The 24284-nt window shown below is 38.0% G+C and overlaps 1 protein-coding gene across 14 annotated transcripts in view; it reads left to right on the forward strand.

Annotated features, from left to right (window-relative positions):
- The window catches only part of KIF21A (kinesin family member 21A), a 147436-nt gene that overhangs the window by 56278 nt on the left and 66874 nt on the right, over nucleotides 1–24284 (forward strand). For all 14 annotated transcript variants that reach the window (XM_046666458.1, XM_046666466.1, XM_046666491.1 and 11 more), the window contains exons 2-4: nucleotides 22169–22391; nucleotides 22516–22698; nucleotides 24106–24255. In XM_046666458.1, the coding sequence (XP_046522414.1) occupies nucleotides 22169–22391; nucleotides 22516–22698; nucleotides 24106–24255 (556 nt within the window). The remainder of the gene's footprint in view (nucleotides 1–22168; nucleotides 22392–22515; nucleotides 22699–24105; nucleotides 24256–24284) is intronic.

Raw genomic sequence — 24284 nt, forward strand, 5'->3', positions numbered from 1 at the left:
CATATACGTTAACTATTTTTATTTGTTCTCAGACGTTCAGGAGACATCAATATGTATATAAGTTTTTATTGAATAAATATTAAGTAAATACTGAGTAAATATTAAGTTAATGTGAATCTATATGGCAAATTTTTTCATTTAAAGTTATTTTTTTAAAAATTGAGGAAAACAAACTGATCAAAAGTCTCAGTTCTAACCAATTCTAAAACATACATGCTAATAAAAAATTTACATATTAAGAAATGTCACCTTCACAAATTAGTTTAAAAATTCCCACCTTTTGTAATTCAGGGCATTCTTACTGTTTACAAGTTTCTATTACAGAATGCAGTTCATTTCAGTGAGGTTTCAGTGTGTTCAGTTTTCCTAATTTTTAAAAATAAGTTGTAATTTAGCACCGTATGTTTTTTAAGCTTTTTTTTTTTACTTTTTATTAAGATCATGATAGTTTACAACCTTGTGAAATTTCGGTTGTACACTATTGTTTGTCACTCGTGTTGTAGGTGCACCACTTCACCCTTTGTGCCCACCTCCCATCCCCGTTTTTCCCTGGTAAACACTAATCTGTTCTCTTTGTCTATTTTTTTTTTCTTTTTGAGGAAGATGGCCCTGAGCTAACTGCTGCCAATCCTCCTCTTTTTGCTGAGGAAGACTGGCCCTGAGCTAACATCCATGCCCATCTTCCTCTACTTTATATGTGGGACGCCTCCCACAGCATGGCTTGCCAAGCAGTGCCATGTCCACACCCGAGATCCGAACCGGCGAGCCCTGGGCTGCAGAAGCAGAATGTGCGCACTTAACCGCTGAGCCACTGGGCCAGCCCCTGTCCACCTGTTTAACTTCCACATATGAGTGGAGTCATACAGAGATTGTCCTTCTCTATCTGGCTTATTTCACTTAACATATTACCCTCAAGGTCTATCCATGTTGTTGTGAATGGGACGATTGGCAGTGTATTTTAACTAGTATTATTATCTTGTAGCAAATGGTTTTACAAAACACAGAATTACCATGGTGAGTAACAATCTAAATTAGCCAGCAGTTTAGTTGGAATAAGGTTTTAAACCCATTCTCTGTGTCTCTACACATCTGTATACATTAGCTTGAAGAGTTCCTTGTCATAGTTTTATAACCACGTGTAAGTTAGAATATAGACTTGGCAGCTGTACCAGAGACCCAAAACATCAGTTGCTTAAATAAGATAGAACTTACTATATTTGTCCAGGGTTTACAAGGAATCTGCACATTTTTGGGGATCCAGGCTCCTCCTATCTTTTTGCTTTGCTCTCCCTCAGATTTGCTTCTTGTATATGGATGGAGACCACCGTGTTTACCTCTGAGCAAGAAGTGGAAAAGGGAGGACATGCTCCTTTCTTTTAAGGGACTGAGGCTAGGAAATATAAGATGCCATATACCCAGCTAAAATTCCTATTACTATGAAAGAAGGAGAACATGGATTTGGGGAGATATCTAACATTTCTGCCATGTATACTCTATCTCCCAACCATGAAACATATCCACTCCTTCTCCAAGTTAACTTATCTTGTAGTTTATTATACCTGGGCAATGTGAAGTTGGTTCTTTCTCTCAAGCCCGGTTATTACTTTGCGTGGCCTATCCAAACTACCTTTTATCCACCATCTCCTTCCCCCCCCCCCCCCCCCCCCCCCGGCCCCAGTGCACATGCAATATACACTGGTAAAGTCAAGGCAGGGTAACACATCCAAAAGACAGTGGAGGGGAAGCAGGATAAGAAATCCTATTTGGAAAAGAGGAAGATGGGAAACCCAATAGTCACTCAGCAGTGGTCAGATTCTGTGTGTAGGAATCCTAAAGATTTCTATCTGGGTAGTAGAAAAGTTCGTTTGTTAGCTGTCCTGGCAAGCTCACCCCACTACCCTCAGGGAGGAAATCACTTGTGCTCCAGGGTTCCTGGCTTTGTCCTTTGGGAGGTTCTTTATTGTCTATTATTCTCCATGGCCAGATCGAAAGTGGGCATTGAAGAGTATACCCTTTTCTTGGGGATAGATAGCAGGTGTTGTCTTTGGGTTGAGCAATTATAGGCTTTACAGTGTGTGTGTGTGTGTGTGTCTGTATCTGTGTGTGTAATATAGCCCCTTGGAAACTTATTGGATTTTCTGCTTATTTGCACTGATTAGTTCCAACTGCAAGTAACCGCAGCCTAACGTTAATCAAGACATAGTTGTTATTTTTTTTCCTAGCTAAAAATACTGGATTTTAATTGTTGGCCTTTGTGCTCTGCAAATCCTCCAGTTTCTATATCAAGGACGGTTACCTTGAGGTTAGGTGACAAGGTAGTACCCTTAATATCTTCTTGATTGCTGGGCTGGCTCCCATTGTCTTGCCATGAACTCTTGGAGTCCCAGGCTTATATCAGCTTAGGCTGTGTCTTCTGAACCTCTTGTTTTAACTGTTTGTTTGGAGTATAGAAGAATTTGGTTTTTGAATCCTGTGAAGCCAAACTTACAGACACTCAATTAACTTAGATTTCAAGCTATAGGCAGGGTGAGCTTTCTTCACTAGAGCTCAGTTCTCTTCCATATCTGCTTGAGATTGCTTTATTTATGTAGCAGGCTGAGTTTATATCTTTTGAAGGATTTTGTTGGAAGCAGCAAGAAGGAGCCAATACACACTAATATTCTTTCTTTTTCCAGTCACTTTCCTTCTAGCTAGAAGCTTGTAGTTTTAAGGTACTAACTTTCAAGGTGACAGTTTGACTAAACGTTTTGCTGTGGCATAGCAAGAGTCAGCAGCTTTTCATCTGCTATCTGTTTCCTAACTACCTCCTGCTCAATCTCCAAGTCAGTACCACATGTTAGAGGTTCTGTTAGGGCAACTGTCAGATTCTGTGTTAGCTAGGACATGGATTCAACTGTTCTAACAAAGACCCCAAATTATAAGGGTTTAACCAAAATAGAGGTTTACCTTTCTTCCACATTCCAGCCTGGGCATAAGAAGCCCAGGGCTGTTGAGTTCCCCTGTGTTAGAGATCCAGAATCCTTCTATTTTGTTGCTCCACCATGGTTTGAGTGTTGCCCTTGTCTGTGTGATCCAGTCTGGTGCACCACCACCACTTCTGTATTCCAGCCAGTGAGAAGAGAGGGAAAAAAAGGAAGAACCATACCTTCCATGTAAGACTCTACTGTTCACATTAAGCAGAACTTAGCCATTTGACCACATCTAGCTGGAAGCAGGCTTAAAATGTGTAGAGTATCCAGATAAAAATTTTATTAATAGTAACAAATTTGTTGAGGAAAAAGGAGAGAATAGATTTTGGACTGCTGTTGGCAGTTTATGCCACAAAATGTGGGGTCCACATTTGGATCATAAACAAGAACAAAACCAAAACCAATCAATCAGCCAAACAAAAACACCATTATCACCGCATCAAAAATTAACAGTTGGATCGGATAATTGTAAAGTACAGTACCCTAGGCATCAGTACCTCACTGCATGATATTAACTATCTTTATAATAATTTAGTCTGTAATTTGCCTCCCAGAGACTACAGTGGATAATGTGCTTATGCATTACATTTGAGACTATGTACTTAAAAATTTATTTCTTCACCTGGGAGTTTTTTTCCTTATTAATACTTAATGAGGTATGAAGTATAGAGTAGACCCAAAATAGCATTGAATGTCACGCAGTTCCAAAGTTCCCCTAACTGCAGAGAAAGAAAATGTGTAATGTTTGAACTTCAACTGGAAATTTCTTTGAAGGAGGCCTCAAGTTTTATCTAAAAAGTTAGTGCAAATTTTGCATTGTACTCCATTTTGTACACCCATTCTATAAATATATTTTTTATAAAAATGTTTGAATTCCTTATTAATTTTACCAAATATAAAGTTAACACCTCAGGAAGATGTACAGTGTTTTTTCCTGTGTCTTCCGCATTGATGCATACCTCTTAGGGGGATGCTTGAAATGGTTGAGAGGTTGGGTAATTGGATTTATAAAATTCATGTTATATACTTTATTTACATTCATTAGCAATCAGTGATGAAAAGATAACCAATATGTCTACAGGTGGCAGTCATTTTCAGGGCTACCTTCTTCCTTATTCTATCTTCCTTTCTCTATATTCCTAGGGGTTGCCTCCTCAGTCCACTGCTTTCACATCGCTGATTTCTCATTCTTCAAGTCTTTAATGAAATGTCACATTTTTTGAGAAAGAACTTTCTTGACTATGGCTGACAGACCCCCAGGTGACACCCAATGATCCCTGCTCATGCCTTCCTGTAATCCCCTCTGCGTGAGTTCAGGCAGTACCTGTGACTTACTTGTAATCAGAAGACTATGGCAAGGGTAGTGGGATGTCATTCTCATGACTGCATCTGTTATATGAGATTTGGTTTTAGCAGACTAGAATGAGAGATTCTCCTGGTAGTTTTGAAGCAGTAAGCTGCCATGTTATGAGTGACTAGGATTAAAGGGTGGAATGGAGGAGCTGAGAGCTGGTCATCTGCTGGCAAGAAAACAAGAACTTCAGTCCTACGACTGCAAGCAACCAAAATCTGCAACAACTTGAATGAGCTTGGAAGAGCTCATTCTCCCACTGAGAATGCTGCGCAGCTGAAGCGTTGATTCCAGCCTGGTGAGACTTTGAGCAGAGGCCCCAGCTATACCCAGCCCAGACTATTGACCAACAGAAACTGTGAGATAATGAATGTGTATTGTCTTAGGCCCCTAAGTTCATAGTAATTTGTTACACAGCAATAGAAAATGAATATAGATTCTGAGTCCTATGTTGCTTGAAGAAAAAAAAATCCACGTTCCATATTCTTCCTCCCTTCCCCGTGGGTGTGGCTGTCAACATTTAAGGCAGCCTTATCCAAGGGTGGTAGAGTGGGGGATGCAGTCCAGAATCAGGGCTTCAATTTCAACTGCTGTTGAGCTTTCTTATCTGAGCTCATCCTGTGAACCATTGATTATCTTACTTTTGCAATGTCTAGAAACCTCGGTTATTAGGAATGGCACTTTAATAGAATTCTGTTAGATCTCTACAGATAATATCAGACAGCTCTTTTAAAATAATAGATCTAATAATCAGTACTAGGATTTATCTTAAGTGAAAAACACTCTACTAGTAAAAAAGCACTCGTTTCTTTGGTTGATTCATTTTACATTTTGTTTTCTACCTATTGAAAAGCTCTCTGAAATCTCATCTTCTCGTTCCCTGTCTTGACCATACTTCGTTCCCTTTTGTAACTTGGGGTGATGGCTTCCACCTGTTTTACTCAAAGGCTTTGAAACGCGAGGGCTACATTGGCATCACCTGTAGCTTATTAGAAATGCAGATTCTCAGCTCTCATCCAGACCCACACCATCAGAATCTGTATTTTTATAAGCTCCCCATGTAATTCATATATACATTAAAGTTTGAGAAGTATTGCTCTAAGCCTCTTTTACGGTATTTAATAGTATGTCATGTTGAATTGCAGTTAGTTTTATATTTGTCTCATTTCCCGCATTAGATGATAAATTCCCAAATGTTACAAACTTAAAGTTTCTTTATCTTTATTTCTCCTCCAGTTCCTAGCATGGTATCTTACATATAGAAGTGTAAAAAATAATTTACAGAATAAATTGTTAAATTGAATTGACTCTAGGAGGATTTCTTTTCTTTTTTCTGGAAACCTTTAATTCTTATAGTTAGCCTCAAATATATCATTTTGTGGCCAAAGCAGGACTCTTCATAATCTACTTATAGATATTAGACCTACGCCAGAAAGGGAAAGCTAATGGCTTAGACTAGGGCTCATTGTGGTTCACAAATCTCTAATGACATTTTTATTCAATTCCTAACACTCAGATTGTTTTCTCAGAATGTACAAATGCAGTTCCTAACTCTTTTAGGATCCACGCTAATGGATGAGATTTATCTATTTCCTCTGACCTTCAATTCATGAAGAGGATTAAGTGCATTTTGTGCATTCATCAAAGATACTTTGTTCTCTAATGTTTCCCTCTTAACTTCCTGGGCTAAAATGTCTGCTAGAGAAAGCCAGCTTTTCTAGGTACCAGTTCTTGCCCACTTGCCAGGGATCTTTTCGCTTCCCTCTTATCTTGTTTTAGGTCTTCTAAATTTTTTCCCATTAAACAAAGATTTAAAGGTAATAGACCAAATTCAGCTGGTGAGAATTGCATGGGGAATGCTATTTGCATGCTCCGTTCCTGATACTTCATGAAATAATATAAAGCTCCATGGATCATATTCAGCTGTCTTTCTAAAAGGCAAGCAATCTGTAAAACGTGAAGCAAATTTAACTATCAGAAAGATAATTTCATTGATAAGTAATTTCATTCCACATGCTACTGTATGGGGGTGAGGCATGTGTGTATGTGTGTGTTTAGAAAAATGAGGTTTGTTAACTGTTTATTTTGGGCGGCTTCTAAAATTAGTGTTTTTTTTTAAATCTGTTTGTATCCTAAGTCCCGTTGAGACTCTTTTATGGTCAGTCCTGCACATAGCACTTACCAAGCCTGATAAAAACAGAGCTGTTTCACAGAGTGAGTGAATCCAGTGTCTTAGTCAACCTAGGCTGCCAGAACAGAATACCACAGTCTGAGGGGCTTAAACAGCAGACATTTATTTCTCACAGTTCTGGAGGCTGGGAAGTCCAAGATGAAGATGCTGGCAAATTCAGTTCAAGGTGACGGCACACTTCGTGGCTTGCACATGGCTCTCTTCTCTGTGTCTTCACATGGTGGCGAGAGATGAAGATAGAGAGCTCTGGTCTCTCTTCCTCTTTGTAGTGAGGACGCTAATCCTGTCATGGGAGAGCCCCACCCTCATGACCTCATCTAAACCTAATCACCTCCCAAAGGCTCCACCTCCATATGCCATGCACCGGCGATTAGGGCTGCAACATAGGAATTTGGGGAGGACACATTCAGCCTACAGATACAGTATGAAAATAATTTAAGAAATCAAAATCTGCTAAATCTGTTAAAAGTGCCCCATTGGAGTGAAATCTTTTTTATTAAATACAAAGTGACTGTGGGAGTTAAGAGATATAGGCAGCCTTGCCCTCTCAAACATGATTCATGTTTTTATTTTATTAGCAATAAGATTACCTATAATTGTTCTTAGAATCATTAGAATATGGAGTTTTTAGAATTTTAGAGCTAATGCTTAAGGGAACTTGAGGGTCATCTAGTTCATCTCTCACCATATGCGGAAATTTCCTCAACAACAATGGTTTTCAAGCTTCTTTTTCGAACTGCACATTATCCCTTTCTTAAAATAAAGTCTTACAAATAAATCAGAAGCTGAATCTGTCATGTTTTAAAGAGCGTGGTGAAAAACAAATAGGTTCTTCATCCTCCACTCACACCCCAACTCGAAGTGCCCTCAGGCAGAGGAACTGAAAACCAAAGTAAGGTAATTTATCACAGAAGCGGGTGACAAGGCCAAACTTAGGGTATTAATTGAGACAAACTCCAAAGACGTAATTTTAAAAGACAGTTGCTTCTCTGAGTAGTTACAACAAACTGTGGACATCCTGAAGCTGCTTACTTATGATGTGGAGGCTTGGTTTTCCTAGGCCTGTTGTCAGAGGAGCCTTGGGATTTCATGGAGGAGCCTTATGGGCTGCTGTGGGTGGGGAGCGTTGCGGTGAGGAATTACTGGCGTACCTCCAGGAGGAGTGACTTTATTTTTATATTTTTTGCATGCTGGGCTTCAGGACTAAGATTGTGTTTGGGATGAAAGCAGGCGGTGGAAGTAGTGGCATTATTATGTATGTTTGTGTATGAGGACCCCAGGGTAGGAGGGTCCACTATCAAAATAAAGTATAAATATTGCTGCTTACCATTGCTTCCAAAGTTTGGTGATGGGCTGGCACTGTGTTCGAATCACTTGGAGAGCTAATTAAGAAAATAGATTCTGGGTCCCACCTCTGATTCAATAAGTCTGAGGTGGAACCTGGGAAGATGAATTAAAAACATAACATAATTGGGGCCAGCCTGGTGGTGCAGCGGTTAAGTTCACACGTTCCACTTCAGCGGTCCAGGGTTCACCAGTTTGGATCCTGGATGCAGACCTATGCACTGCTTGTCAAGCCTTGCTGTGGTAGGCGTCCCATGTAAAATAGAGGAAGATGGGCACGGATGTTAGCTCAGGGCCAGTCTTCCTCAGCAAAAAGAGAAGGATTGGCCACAGATGTTAGCTCAGGGCTAATCTTCCTCCAAAAAAAAAAATCATAATAAATAAACACACTGAAACATACTGGGTGATTGTCCTATGCAGCCAGGTTTGAGAACCTGTACTATCTTGTCTGTTGTCAGTAGCTACTGTGGGTACCTCCCTACCTCCTAAGGCAATCCATCTGTTTTTTGATAGATTAGTTGGTAAAAAGATTTTTTTCATTTTGAACTGAAATGTACATCTCTATAATTTGATTGAGTTTTCTGCTATGAGTGTACCATGAGTAAGCTGATCATATGTCTCAGTTTTCCAGGGACAGGAAAACTGTTGTCCTAGTAGGATCAATAGTAGCCCTTTCACTTTTGAAAGTATCCTGGTTTGGACAGTAAATTTTATGGTCACCTTAACCATGACTCATGTTTTTAGGACCAGATTGTTTATGTGAAGTTAAAGGGCATATATTAGTTTCCTGTTGCTGCTGTGACAAGTAACCCCTGACTGGCTTAAAAAACTACAAATGTATTATGTTATAGTTCTGGAGGTCAGAAGTCCTATAAAGGTTTGGCAGGAATGTGTTCCTTCTGAGGCTCTGGGGGAGAATCTCTTTCCTTGCCTTTTCTAGCTTCTAGAGGTTGCTTGCTTGTGTTCTTTGGCTTTTGGCCCCTTACTCCATGTTCAAAGCTGGCAATGACTGGTCAAATATTTCTCACACTGCATGGTTTTGACATTCCTCTGCTGTACCATATCTCCATATTCTTGCCTCTTATAAGGACACTCATGATCACATTGGGCACCTGGATAATCCAAGATAATCTCAAAAACCTTAATTTAATCATATCTGTTGAGTCTCTTTTACCATGTAAGGTTCTGGGAATTTGGGACCATTATTCAGCCTGCCCCAAGGCATAATCTATTGCATTGCGCTGTTGTCATATTTTGTACTCATAAGCAGCAGTGGCTGCTACCAGAAGAAGAGTATCCCAATCAAATAGTAGAAAATATAAACAGAAAGAGAGATGTGGGAACTCAGGTTAATTGATTGTTGAACAAGCTTAGAGAATATAAAAGTCCTTATTATAACTACTGTTTTATAATATAATTGCTTCTGAATTGAAGGACCAGAGAATATTATACTTGGAAGGAAACCATGTTTCTAATTGGAGTTAATTATTTTTCTTTACATTTATCAGCACTCATTTTTATTTTAGAACATAGAGGAAATGTAAGATACTGGTAAGCATTTGATTCAGGGATTGTGAAGTAAGAAAATTAAGCTTAAAGAAATATAGTTGGAGATTTATAACTTAGAAATGGGATGAGTTCATTTTTTTCCCCAAAAGGGCAGATAGATTGATGTTGTCATGAATGGTGTATTAATGGTGTCATCAATGGAGCTTCTTTGACTTGTTTATTACTGTTATTATAATATGCCAGTTGTTGCCCATCTGACTGTTCAGAGTTCAAAATTGTATAAGCAGTGATTTTAATGATTATGGTCTTAAAGCAATGAGATTTAGTGTAATAAAGAATATATTATTCTTTAGTTTTTATTAGCTTTCTATTGTGTTCATTTTCTATTGCTGTCTAACAAATTGTCACAGATTTAGTGACTTAAAATAACACATGTTTATTATATCTCAGTTTCCATGGAGCAAGGGTCCTGACATAGCTTAGCTGGATTCTCTGCTCATGTCTCACAGGCTGTCATCAAAGTGTCAGTCGGAGCTTCACTTCTCATCTGGGGCTCATTGTCATCTTCTAAGCTCATTCGGGTTGGTGTCAGAATTCAGTTTCATGTGGTTGGATGACTCAGGTCCCCATTTTCTTGCTAGCTGTTGTCTGGAGACTGCTCTTGTCTCCAAACGCATCCTTCTCCTTAGGGAGTTCACTTCATGGTCATTTGATTTCTTCCTGCAGTTCAGCAGGAGATGTCTCTTTGATGCTTCACCTTCTTTTAAAGGCTCACCTGCCTGATTAGATCAGGCCTACTCAGGATGGTTTCTCTTTCATTAACTCCAAATCAACTGATTAGTAACTAAGTTGGAAGCAATATCTTATCATATTCACAGGTTGCATCACACTCAAGGGGCAGAAGTTGTATATGGGTGGGGATCATCTTAAAATTCTACCTACCATACTTTCCTTACAAAAATACGTGTTTCTTATAGTTCTTGCCTTGGCTTTGACCTGTCACTTTGGATCTGTTGAGAGATGACAGAATTATGGCTTAGATTAGTGTTTGTGGTAGAGATTATTTTTCCCTGATGATGAAAATTGGTATCAGTAACTTATGTTTATTACTTTAGAACCAGAATCTTAATCTGCACAGTATCATACAAACTTACAAAATATTATTTCTCTTTCTAAGAAGCAGAGCTGAAATTGCAAGTCTCTTTCCCCTCCACAGAGTAATTGCAAACACAAATAATATACATCTGGGATTAAGGATGTATTACTGTCATTATATATAGTCATAGTTCAGTTTTTCTCATGATGAAATAGTTTAAAAAACATACAGGATTATTATTTTTTCTTTTTGCTGAGGAAGATTTGCTGTGAGTTAACATCTGTTGCCAATCTTCCTCTTTGTTTTGTATGTGAGCTGCTACCACAGCATGGCCACTGACAGACAAGTGGTGTAGGTCCATGCCTGGGAACTGAATCTGGGTCATGGGAGCAGAGCAGGCCGAACTTAACCACTAAGCCACTGGGGCTGGCCTGACATACAGTATTATTAAGCATAGGAAGACACTGCCCTGCCCTCCCCCCCCCCCCCCCCCCCCCCCCCCCCCCCCCCCCCCCCCCCGCCGTTCCCCCAAGAACACATGTGGCTTCATTTAGAAAGAACGTTATAAGAAGGTTTTTGAAAATTCTGTGTATAATTGGTATGGTGTGTAATAAGGAAAATAGAAGGTATTAGAAACATATTGACTTCAGAATGAGAGTTGAAATATCTAGTTATCACAAGTCTTATTCTGAGATTACTTTTTCTCACTTTATTCTCCCCCCTTGAATCTTCTTCCACCCTTCCAAGTTTTTAAAACAAAACTGAAGTATTAATTAAATCCTTTTTATTGTAACAATTGAAAAAACTAATTCTATTGACCAAGAAAGATATGTTTTTTAAACTTTGTGTTATTACTTATTAGGTTTTTTTTTTCTTTTGAGGAAGATTAGCCCTGAGCTAACATCTGCTGCTAATTCTCCTCTTTTTGCTGAGGAAGACTGGCCCTGAGCTAACATCCGTGCCCATCTTCCTCTATTTTATATGTGGGACGCCTACCACAGCCAGGCTTACCAAGCTGTGCCATGCCCACACCCAGGATCCAAACCTGCGAACCCCGGGCCGCCAAAGTGGAACTTAACCATTGCGCCACCAGGCCAGCCCCACTTATTAGGTTTTTAACAATAAAGTGTATTATGTACATCTCAAACTCTAGTTCTGTGCAGCAAAGAGAATGGGTCAATGACTTGCCTGTGTAGGGCTGGAGAATTGTAGGGATTTTGGTGGCTCTGTATTCTAGGTCAATACTGATATCAGGAATGGGAGTGAAAGGGATGGTGACACAGTGATAGTGCTAAAAAAACGTTGTTGCCATTTCTGAGGCTAACCCTGATTTGGTCAGGATCTTGGCAGAAAACATGATACATTCAAACAAGATGATTTGAGAGAGTGTGGTAGAGGATGGGCAGCATTAAGGGAAGCTACAAGGGACAAGGCATTACTCTGGTGTTAGCAACAATAGGGAGACACCTACCATTATGGATGTCCTGATAGGAGCTGTGGCCTTTGCTAGAGGGATACAACCCACCAGTAGGACCTGGCGGGGAAGGAACCAGGAGAATTAATAGCCTGACCTCATTCCTCTCCTACCCTACAAAGTTCTACTGGCACCTCCCATTGCTGAGCCCCACTGGAAGCCCAGGTTAAGGGAGCCTGTTGCTGCAGCTCATGAGGGTCAGTCTCCTAGGGCACAGGGTAAGGTGAAGATGGGTGAAGAATTGATCTGGAGGGGAAGACTGAAAAATAGTTGGAAGGGATCTCCAGGATGGCTTTTGTAAAGTGCCTTTTGGTGGCATCTTTCATCTTGAGGAGACCAGGGTGTTCATTTTAGAAGCTAATGTCTTAGCTGGGATGCCTACTTAGGTGGTGTCATAATATTCATAAAACATTCCTAAATTCTAATGACTCTTAGTATCCTGGTGCTTCTGCCCCAAAGGACTTTGTTTCAGCCAGGAACAAATGCACTTCAAGTGTCTTCGCCTTTGTTTTGCCTAACTTGACTTTTCTCCCTTCCCTGCCTGGAAAATTCTAATCACCTTTCAAAATCTAGGTCAAATACAATTTCCTGTGTGAAGCTTTTCCTGTACCTACCCCATTCCTCTCTGGCTAATCTTTATTCCATTTCTCCTTTGTAGAAAATATTCCATTGAGCACATATTTAATTTTCTTCCAGATCTTTGTTTTCTTCTCTCTCCTATGGCTACCCTCTTCAAGTTTGTTTGTTTGGTTCAAAGTCCTTGCTTTACACACTGTTTAACATTCAGTAGGTGTGCCACAGGGATTTGTTGACTTGGTAAAGTTTTCTGATGGCCTTGCTTTGTACATAGGCTACCACGTCCAGCCACCAGCAACAGCAGAAATCTTGTGTGCACTCTGGACAATAGGTGGGCAGGTCATGTCATCACATAGAGTACCCCCTTTCCTTACTGTGTCATTTCTTTTTGGAGTAGAAGCTTTTCTATTTTGGGGAGAGAGGATAAAGAAGAAAGCCCCAGAGTTTCCAGATGATTGGACTTTTCTCAAAATCCTGAATTTGGCTAATTTCTTCTTTATTTTGTCAGCCTATGTGCAGTATTTCAGTGTAGTTCTCTGAACATGTGGTATTCCAACAGAGAGTGGTGTGGATTCTAGTTACTCACTTAAGAGAGAGCTTCTCTCAGTGTGCTGTATCTTTAGTTGGAGCCATGGGGATAAAAAAGTATGAGACATAGGGGTGGAAGTCAGAGGAAGATGGCATAATGTCTCATCGTCCTCTTTCCCCTACTTCCTTTCCCTAATTGGCCAGTAGAAACTTCACTTGAGGGAAATCTTTATTTTTCCAAGTGGTATTGCAAACTGTAGACCGAGTAGCTTAGTCTAGGAATCCCAGCCCCAAACATTAACTATATGCACTGTGCATTAAGCATTTTAACGGAAAATAGTTATGTCTATGAATATCTTTTGGTGTCATTAGGTAAAAATAAGTTTGAGTCAGGTGGACCACACAGAGATGAAGCAGTAGGATATATAGCTAATGGTTAGGATAAGATTTCTGGGTAATTTAAAAAGGTGATTCATTATCAGTGGATTAAAAAGTGAAGTTCTTCTCTCCGTCTCTGTTATTCATAGAAGTTACACTTCCTGGTCTCCAGTACACACTGCTGCGCTTTATTGTTCTTAGGCTTTTTACAGAGTTAATCTCCTTAATGGAATTACTGAGGTATGTTTCTTTCTTGAAGGTCTTGGGAAAAATCCTTGCTTCACATCAACCATCATTGTAATTAAAGATCGATTTTAGGGAGGAGAATTTCTTTTAATAGACCTGTGTTACTTATTACTTGTGCTGTGCCTGATGTCTTGACAAAACAATTCACAAGGGCACAAAAGGTCTAACAAGTTCCTATGGTGTGTCAGAAACTCTCCTAGAACAGGAGGTGGAGGATTAAAGCAGGGCAGATCCTTTCCTAATGTGTCTAGTAACTGGAGTGAAATAGGGGAGGATCGAAAAAGGGACCAGAAACCCCAGTGACTCAGTTGTGGTGACAAAATGATAACTGTCCTAATTTTTAAGAAATGGAAGGGAGGAAATTAGTAAGATATAATTAGCATTAAGATATCAAGTTGAACGCTAGTAAGTAGGATCCGATATAATGATCATCCAAAACAGTGAGGAATGAAATAAAGAAAGGCAAAGGATCTGCACAGGGGACAGATTTTGGACAGATTTATTGGTGTCACTGTAGGAAGAACAAAGGTGTTAACAAGGTGCCAAGTGGGCTAGTTACAGATAGCTGTGAGTAACAGAGCCACACAAAGTGGGGATCAGGTCAGATTATTGAGTAAACTGGAGAACTACCACAGTCACGTGGGGATGAGATCAGAATAACTCAAGTAAAAAAAGAGGCAGTTTAGCAAGACGTTTAGGTAATGGAAAAATTTGTCACATTTTTGAAACCGTAGGTTAAGGACAATGGTGTTTTCTAACAGGATAAGACATTAGCAATGGCCCACAGCAAATAGGAAGACATGTTGTGTGTTACTCCTCCTCTGTTTGTGGGGAAAAGCAAAAATAACTTGGCCAATTAATTAACAAAAGAAAGGCTTATCACCTCTGATGCTTTTAAAATGAGGAACAGGGATAGGAGGTGAGGGTGTAAGAGAAAGTCTGGAAGGTACTACAATACTATATGTGTTTAAAAATATAGGTTTGATTTCCTGCATCCTTCGACTTGGGTTAACAAGTGATGTTAGTGCTACTCTTCTAATTCAGAAAAAAATATGGGTGACTGCACAAGTCCTGGGAGGTTATAAATTACAATGCATGAGATTATTTATTTTCAAGTCAGCATTCTTTCAGTAACAACAAATCACTGATTAGTCATTTGTCAACATTCTAGTCACTAGCATTTAATCAAATTTAATTTAGTATGAGGACAGATTGTACCATAACGATTTAATTCCCCTTTTTAAAAGAACCTGTTACTTAGGAACTTGATTCTCTTCTATTCAGAATGAAATTTCTTTACTGGCTACATGGAGATAGTAAAAATGATAATAACATTGAAAGAATAAAAATTCTTATTTTGGCTCCTATTATGCTCTGTACTGATATAAATAGCAGGATGAATGAGACTTGATTATTTATTACTATGAAAAGGTTAACTTGGAATTACGACTTTTTTTTTAAGATTAGCACCTGAGCTAACATCTGTTGCCAATCTTTTTTTTTTTTTCTTTTCCCCAAAGCCCCCCCCCAGTACAGATACAGAGTTGTACATTCTAGTTGTGGTTCCCTCTGGTTGTGCTATGTGGGATACCGCCTCAGTGTGGCTTGATGAGTGGTGCCATGTCCACACCCAGGATCCGAACTGGCAAAACCGTGGGCCACCGAAGTGGAGTGTGGGCACTTAACCACTCAGCCACAGGGCCGGCCCCAGGATTAGGACTTTTAATTGTGCATGGAAGTATAATATTATTTGGGTTGATTATCTTTGCAAAGCAATATATGTATATATATATTTGTATGTATATATACACATATCTCCATGTAATAATGTTCACTGTTGCATCATACTTCTCTCCCTGACATATAGTTTTACATTTAATTAACTGAGGGCGTCCAAAGGGTATTTTGAAAAATGTGGCAATAGTGTGGGGAGCCAAAGAGTAAATCCTGCATTCTTTAACATGGCGGAAGGCCCAGATGGATTTAAGGTGTTAAGGAACCTTATGAAGGAACTGACTTGGAGAATTTTCAAGTGGTGCTGTAACAACAACAGCACTTTGTACTTACATAGGCTTTTATTGCCACATATTATCTTATTTGTTCAATAGGATATGATGTGGATGTGGCAGTAATAATATTACCATTTTATAGATGAGGAAACTGAGGCTAAGAGAGTGACTTGCTAGAGGTCACAGTTAGTATGTGTTAAGACCTTGAAGAGTCTGAGACTTTACCCTATTTACAAGGTAACCAGCTAGCCTGTTTCACATATATTGGCAGAAGATAGAAGACTCCTGAATTAGAGATGAAGGATTTTTATTACTCACAGTACAATAAGCGTTGTGAGCTTCATGTTGATTAGGACTGCTTCTCTGTCTTCCCCCTGCCCCCAATTCAATGCAGGCAGCGCAGGTAGACCTATTATATGGATGCTCTGCAAAAAGTGGGATATGGAGAAACACTGAGCTTGGAAATTCACTGTTTTTATAGAAAGCAGAAGCAAGCCAGCTCGTTGTCAGGTGGAAGACATTATCCCTAAAGGTTGCTTGCTGCAAATGCACCCTTGAGAAATGATGCATGAGAAGAACAGTCAGAGTCTTGCATTCTTGGCATACTCAGCAAGAGTGTGCAGGATGCTCAGGTCTCATGGTAGATTACCTCTTCCAACAGCAGCAGAATTAAACCTTCAATGCGGTTTTACTGAGTTTTATGACTAAAACGCTAACTGAAAAGGTAGCAACTATAAGCCCTTTACCCTCATATATGTTTGCCTTGTTTTTCTGTCCTATACAGGACATCTTGAAACCAGTCCTCTTGGATTATTTGATATATTCAGTTACTAAAACCAGTTGTGGTTATTACGAAGGCGGAGAACATTGACATCCTGAATGAAAGGATATAAGTTGATCAAGAAATGACCAGTGGTTTGATGTAGCTGAGTGTGACTAGATTTGAGAATGGAATGACATGTAGAATCTAGATTAGGAAAATCTTAAATACTGTGCTAAATAATTAGGACATTTTTTGGGGACACACTGACATTTTAAGGCAAGTTGGTATATGAGGTATAAGGGAAAAAGATGGGTTCAGAAATCAGAATCAGTAAAATAAGGGATGTCACAAAAGCCAGCTGCAGATAACCAGTTGAGAAATATGGTGTTTGAAGGATAGCAGAGTATGCTGCCCCCAAATAGGCCACTTTGACATAAGGATTATTTTGAGTGGAAGCCAATTAAAAAGAAGTAGATACAAGAAAAGATCTCTGCCCTACCCCTATTTGCCTAAAAGCAGGACATAAATTTGTAAAGGTGTTCCCCTCCCCTCTCTACCAGGAAGGATGGAAGGTAATCACCAGAAATGGCACCAGAGGAACCCATGTAACAAGCTTTACTAACTAGCCCTTATCTTCCATTAGTTCCTCCGTATATTTACCTTCCCACAATTTGCTGTCCTAGAAACACAAAGTCTTTTTTCCTTTTGTTAAGATATAAGCCCAAGTTCTAGCCACCCTTTGAGTTATTCATCACTGAGTATTCACATGTGTATGCATGATACACATGATAGTAAACTTCTATTTGTTTTTCTTTTGTTAATCTGCCTTTTGACAGTCTAATTTACAGGTGCCCAGCCAGGAGAACCTAGGATGGTACAGGGGAAAACTTTTTCCTTCCCCACAAATTGTAAATAGGATCAAATGCTAAAGAGAGTTCAGGTAGGATGAAGACTAAAAAGAGTCCACTTTATTTGGGAATAAAAGGGTTGTTGGTGCCTTCTGTCTGAGCAGTTTCCATGGAGTATGAGAGCAGAGGCTAAATGACTACTATATGCTGAGGGAAAGATTCTGATGTGAGAAAATGGAGACAACATTTGTTCATGTCTTTAAAACTGAATAATTAACAGCTGGTATGATACTCTGTTTCAGACCTTCAAGCTTCGTAAACTAGATACAGCAGATTACATTTTTTTCTGTATGGCTCTCCATGGATTTTCCCTTTTGGACCTCATCCCATTGGTCAATGATTCACAAAGGATAAAAGGTTCCGTACCTCATGCTAAGAAAATAGCATGTTCTCTAGCAAAGCTGTCATGATTTTCTGTAATGGCCTCACCCTGCCTGCGTTCATTTCCAATGTCATATTTTTTAAAAACCCAAATAGAGATCATCTCCATTAGCAAATTAATATTATAAATAGAACCTACATTGCTGTTAGCCTTTATAATAGGTATAAATTTATATATAATATGTATAGTATATATAATTTATATAATATGTATAAATTACATATAATTGCTATGTAATATTAGAATACCTTATCCTAAATATATATGATGAAAGCTTTATGCATAATTGTTTTTCTTTAAGAAACAGTTTCAAGTATATCTAATTGTACGATTACACATTTTTAAAAACCTGCAAGGCTTTGTCATTATTTCTTATTGTTAACATTAACCAAAATGTTAACACTGATTATTTCTTAGTGTTGGGATTAGATGAATGTGTTCAATTTCTTATTTTTACATAAAAATATTAAGGAGATTATTTCAAAATATTTGATTAATAAATGTCAGATTCTATTTTTAATTCTCTCTTTCCCAGAAGGGTTGATATAGTTTGTCTATATATAAAATCTCAAATTATAGTTTTGAAATTGAGGTTTGTAGCTGGGTACATTTCAAACTCTTACCATTGCTAATGTAGGTGAACTGTCTTGGGTTAGGACTTCATCTGAGAATTCTTGACGAGTATAAATTTAAGGATTTGGAGAGTTTAAAATACTAATTTTTTGTTTGTTTTAAAATACTAATTTTTGAAGAGGAATTGAAAAGGCAAATATATCCCTAACCTTTGAAGTATAGTCAGCTTCCAATTATCTGCATGTGAGGGAGACCATTTCCTCCTAGATGGGAGTTTCTCACACTTGCTGGGAAACTGCCATTGCATGGATCCTGTAGAAAAGGGCCCATCATGTTGGTTTTTAAAGCAACACTCTCCTCCTGCCCATGCAACTGGATGGAATTGCACATCTATGCTTCAACCACAGTCCTCCTTGCCATTAACAAGGATAATAATCAGATGAATAGAGGTTAGGAGATTAAGTTCTGAGTGACATTGGCATTGTAAAATTGATTGTCATGTCTGCAATTCAAATGGCACCTGGTTTTTCTTTGTTATGTTGAAATAAAATTAATAGTATCCTAATACAAATAAGTGATCCTATGGTTATAATCGTTTACTTAAAATTAATGAAGCACTGATTTCAAACAGTAGTCCAGTGCTCATTTTCATTTAGATAGTTGTGTTTATTTATTCAATTTTTTTTATTGAGGTCATAATAATTAATAACATTATGAGATTTCAGTTGTATATTATTTGTTAGTCACTATATAAATGTGCGCCTTCACCCTTTGTGCCCACCCGCCAACCATCTTCCCACTGGTAACCACTAAACTGTTCTCTTTGTCTGTATGTTTGTTTATCTTCCACATATGAGTGAAATTATATGGTATTTGTCTTTCTCTATCTGGCTTATTTCACTTAACATAATACCCTCAAGGTCCATCCATGTTGATGCCAATGGGATGATTTTGTCTTTTTTTTATGACTGAGTAGTAGTCATTGTATATATATATACCACATCTTCTTTATCCATTCATCAGTCGGTGGGCACTTGGGTTCCTTCCATACCTTGGCTATTGTGAATAAAGCTCCAGTGAACACAGAGGTGCATAAGTCTCTTGAATTGTTGATTTCAAGTTCTTTGGATAAATACCCAGTAGTGGGATAGCTGGGTCATATGGTATTTCTATTTTTAATTTTTTGAGAAATCTCCATACTGTTTTCCACAGTGGCTGCGCCAGTTTGTATTCCCACCAGCAGTGTTTGAGGGTTCACTTTTCTCCACAACCTCTCCAACATTTGTTATTTTTTTAAACAATTGTGTTTATTTTTATCTGTTTTATTACATGGGATTATTTAATCTTTACAGTGCAGCTATAAAACAGGGAGAGAGCAGAATCCTGGGGTAAATGAGGTAGATTCAGGAAAGAGAGCAGCCTGGGTTCAGATATGACTTTATGTTGGAATCCAAAAAGTTAGTGGAAGCTTCCTAAAGAAGCGAAATCTAAACAGAGATTGAAAACATGAGATATTTAGCTTGGAAAAGGAGTTGGGAATTGAGAGGGTGGAGAAGAGTGTCCAGGAAAAGAGAAGAGCCTATTTGAAGGTGTAGAGGCTAGAGAGAACATAGCTTGTTAGTGAAACTGGTTAAAAATAAGCCATCACAACCACCCAGAATCCTTTAATGCAAAGAAGGAACATGGCAAGAGGAGAGGTTGCAGAGGGATTTAGGGATATACTGGAGAATTTTAAGCACGGTAGTGATCTGATCAACTTCATGTTTTACAAATATCATTGATATTGCAGTATGTGGAATAGATTGGCAGGTGACAAGATTCGACACAGGCAGTTTGATGATGAGATTTTTGCAATAATCCAAGTAACAGATAATGCTGGCCTTGATTAGGGTGTTGTGATGAGGAAGGAAAGAAATTGCTGTGCTCAAGAGCTATTTCAGAGATAATTAATAGCTCTTGAAGATAGATTTGGTAGATGGAATAGGGAAGAAGGAGTAATTGAGGTTGACTGTCCTGTTTCTGGCTTGATGACAGTGATTGTCCCAGGGAAGATGGGAGTTTTAGTTATGGTTTCCTCCCCGTGACTGGACGAGTGAGATAGAAGAGGAGTTTGGGAAGAAGAGAATGTTAATTTTGAGGAAGACCACTCATCTAAAAAATGTGGAACCAGAAAGCTAAATCTGCTACTCCCATGAGCTGTTTTATAGTCCATGGACGTAGCTTGTTAATAGAAACCCTTTGTTTTATTTGTTATAATATCATTTTATCGGTATAATAGCACATAAATAGTGTTTTCCTCCTCCCCTTTTTTGTAAATCAGTAACAGTGTCTTGCAGTCAAATAGTGTTAGATCTAAAAGGAACCTTGGAAATTATAGTTTCCATCCACAGATGAGGAAATTGGAGCTCTGAGAGAAGACCACATGATGTCTGTGGAGTGAGAGAAATGGCCACTCCATCTCTCTTTCCACAGTAGTGAGCCAGCTCCATATCAATTATTGCATTCCATTGAAACAAATGGAGTTGAAGACTTGATTAAAAAAAAATCATTATCACAGTGGAAAGAAAAAAGCTGCATAAGTACATTCGTTACTTAACACACACACACATATTTGTTTTGTATTGCAGAATTCTATTTTAGATAACCAGGGTTGCAAAAATTCACTCGCTTCTCAGTGTTGTCTTTCCTAGCCTTCCGTTGACCTTCCATCCTGATGAACTGGAAAAGGTTAAAACTCAGGCTTGGCTTTATTTCTAAGAAATAGATGAACTCATTCCACTTCTGTAGATCTCAGTTTCTGTACCTCAAAAAATAAGGATGTGGGACCAGATTCCTTTAAAATCCTTTATTTGTTCTGTTTTTATCATTTAATATTTTCATCATTGGTTGTCTTGCTTCCTTAAACTGCTGCTTATTCTCCATGGCAAATAGGAACTTCTTAAAAAACCTGGGTACGGTAAGTCAGTGATGTGTACGTCCAGGATGGTCCTGTATATAGACTGAATAGAAGAGGGCCAGATTTTGGGTTGCTCTGTTAACAATACATCATTATATTTACTTTCCTTCTTTGAAAATAGACCTTGAAATTAGGAAGAGAAGGCAGAAAAGGAAGATACTAGAGTCTGGAATAGATGGGGGTGACTGTAGGGTGGGTATAATGCTGCAGTCTTCCAAGTGGAGAGAGGACACCTAGGAGATGCACATGATGATTCACTGGAGTTTGGAGAGAAAATATTAGAACCTCTATTGTATTTATTTTTAATTTCTTTCTTTACAAAATTCACCTTTCGTGTATATCATAATATATGACAAATCAATATGGTACATGCATATCATTTATAAATGAATACATATACATATATATTTTGTGAGAGTATGCTTAAACATGTTAAGCTGACAGAAGCGTATGGTCAAATAAGTTTGGAAACCATTCGTGAAGAGTTTGAAAAAAAAGGCAAGTCAGGGCATCAGGAAAAATATTCTGTCCTTAATTTCTCATTTTTGGATATCATCTTCCCTAGAAATAAAAAGGAAATCTAAAACAAAAATAACAACAACAAACAGCATTTTGGTAGCAGAATTTATTTAACTGAGTCTTTGTCTCTTACAGAATTGAGAAAAAGTATTCACTTGCAAAAGTATTTAAAGACTAATTTTACTCTTCTTCATGATTTTTTGGAATCATTAAATAACTCAAAATGAAATTGACTCAGTATAATTTAATTCATTTAACTTTTCAACTGCAGGAGCAATAGTAGATTACGTTAGTGTTTTTAAAAGATATGGGCAGGAATTTTTCAGTCTGGCTTTTTCAGTTTTTTTTTTGTTGTCATTTATTTTATTTTATTTTTTTCCTGATTATTTCTCACAGAATAAGACCACAGCTTGCCAAAGAAAAGATTGAAGGATGCCATATCTGTACATCTGTCACACCGGGAGAACCTCAGGTTTTCCTAGGGAAAGATAAAGCTTTTACTTTCGATTATGTGTTTGACATTGACTCCCAGCAAGAGCAGATCTACGCTCAGTGTATAGAAAAACTAATTGAAGGTTGTTTTGAAGGATACAATGCTACAGTTTTTGCTTATGGACAAGTAAGTATCAAATTATTTTCATAGAAGCTGTAACTTTACACAAGTGTCAATTCAGTTGCACTTTTATTTTTGTTTCTTGAGATAATTAAGACCAAGCACACATTTTTTCTATTCTTTTATTTAGACTGGAGCTGGCAAAACATACACAATGGGAACAGGATTTGACGTTAACATCATCGAGGAAGAACAGGGTATCATTTCTCGTGCTGTTAAGCACCTTTTCAAGAATATTGAAGAAAAGAAACACACTGCAGTTAAAAATGGGCTTCCTCCTCCAGATTTTAAAGTGAATGCCCAATTCTTAGAGGTAATAGTCTAGTTGTGTCACTAGTTTCCTTTAAATCTTGTCCTTGAGACCATAGCCATTATGATTTTACGCTCTTGACTTTAGTGCAGTACTTTGCAGACAGTGCTCAATAAATGTTGTTTGAGTAAATTAACATTAGGTAATAGGTAGCAGTAACAAGAGATAATTGGTAATAAGTATTCCTTACTTGTTAGCATTTAAGATTATAAACACTTAACCAGTGTCCATAGAGTAAAACAATCAATATTGTTTATTTCAGAATCTCTATCCTATAATTACTGTTGTAATGTAGGCAGGCTCACAAAGTGCTGGGAATTCAGCAACTGAGACCAAAAGGGAGGGCAAGAATGTGAGGAATAATAGGATTAAGGCTGTAGCACTATTCTGGCTGCAGAAGCCCGTATTCCTGCAAGGATAGGCAGATATTTAGATGCAATGTCCAATGGTTGGGGCAGATTTGGATCAATTTAGGGCAGTCTAGTCTGATGGGAGGCACATTACAGTAAGAGGACATGTAGGATTTGAACAATATTACAATTAGGTGGATGGTGATTTATAATACTGGATTCTTGGTCCAAAGGGTGTTGTAATCTAGTTCTAATCTGGATCACTTGAGCTAATCATTTTGGTCTTTGATTAAATGTTTTATTCAACACTATATAGCACAGAATAGAAAACAATTCACATTAACATCAGTTATCTTACTGCGGGTTTTAATGGACATCCCAATTTACTAAAAACTAAGGAGAATATAGCTATGTGTTTCCACCAAAAGAAAGGTAACTAATAGTGGAAAAAGAAAAGCAACAATGTTCTTCTGTCTTCCCTTTCACCCTCCAAAGTGTTGTTACACATTGCGACTTTAAAGCATCCTGATGGAAAAATAGGTTTGTGCTTCTTCTGAAGAGGTAGCTCCATCTTGTCAGCCACCAGTGATACAGAAACACTAATATCCTAATATCATTGCTGACCTTGCAAAAATACTAAGTATTATTTTTTAGATACATTAAGAAGGATTGTAGGACAATAGCAAATATATTTTTAGCTCAAGTAGTAAAAATCTTAAAATCTTCTCTAAGCTTAGGCTTTATCTACAGTTAGTACATATTTCTTAGAGTTTGTATTTATAAATATTTATCTCTTAGAAAGGATTAGTAGGTGTTTTATCTAGTCCTCAACTCATTAGTCATGATTAAGTCATTTACTCTTCTTACTCTTATGAAGACCTCTGGCATCTATTTGTATTTGTAATAATAATTACTCCATTTATTTTTATGTATTTGAAGAAATATGTCATTTTGAAGAACTTTTAAGGTATATTTGAAAGATAACATTATGCAATGTGTGTTATTGTAGCTGTGAGGCAATTTCTTCTAAAATTAAACTTCTGCCATTTCCTTTTGATAGCTGTATAATGAAGAGGTCCTTGACTTATTTGATACCACTCGTGATATTGATGCAAAAAATAAAAAGTCAAATATAAGAATTCATGAAGATTCAACCGGAGGAATTTATACTGTGGGCGTCACAACACGTACTGTGAATACAGAATCAGAGGTGATGTTTATGTTATAGCTAAAGTAGAG

Source organism: Equus quagga, chromosome 1, assembly GCF_021613505.1.
Source record: "Equus quagga isolate Etosha38 chromosome 1, UCLA_HA_Equagga_1.0, whole genome shotgun sequence".
NCBI lineage: Eukaryota > Metazoa > Chordata > Mammalia > Perissodactyla > Equidae > Equus > Equus quagga.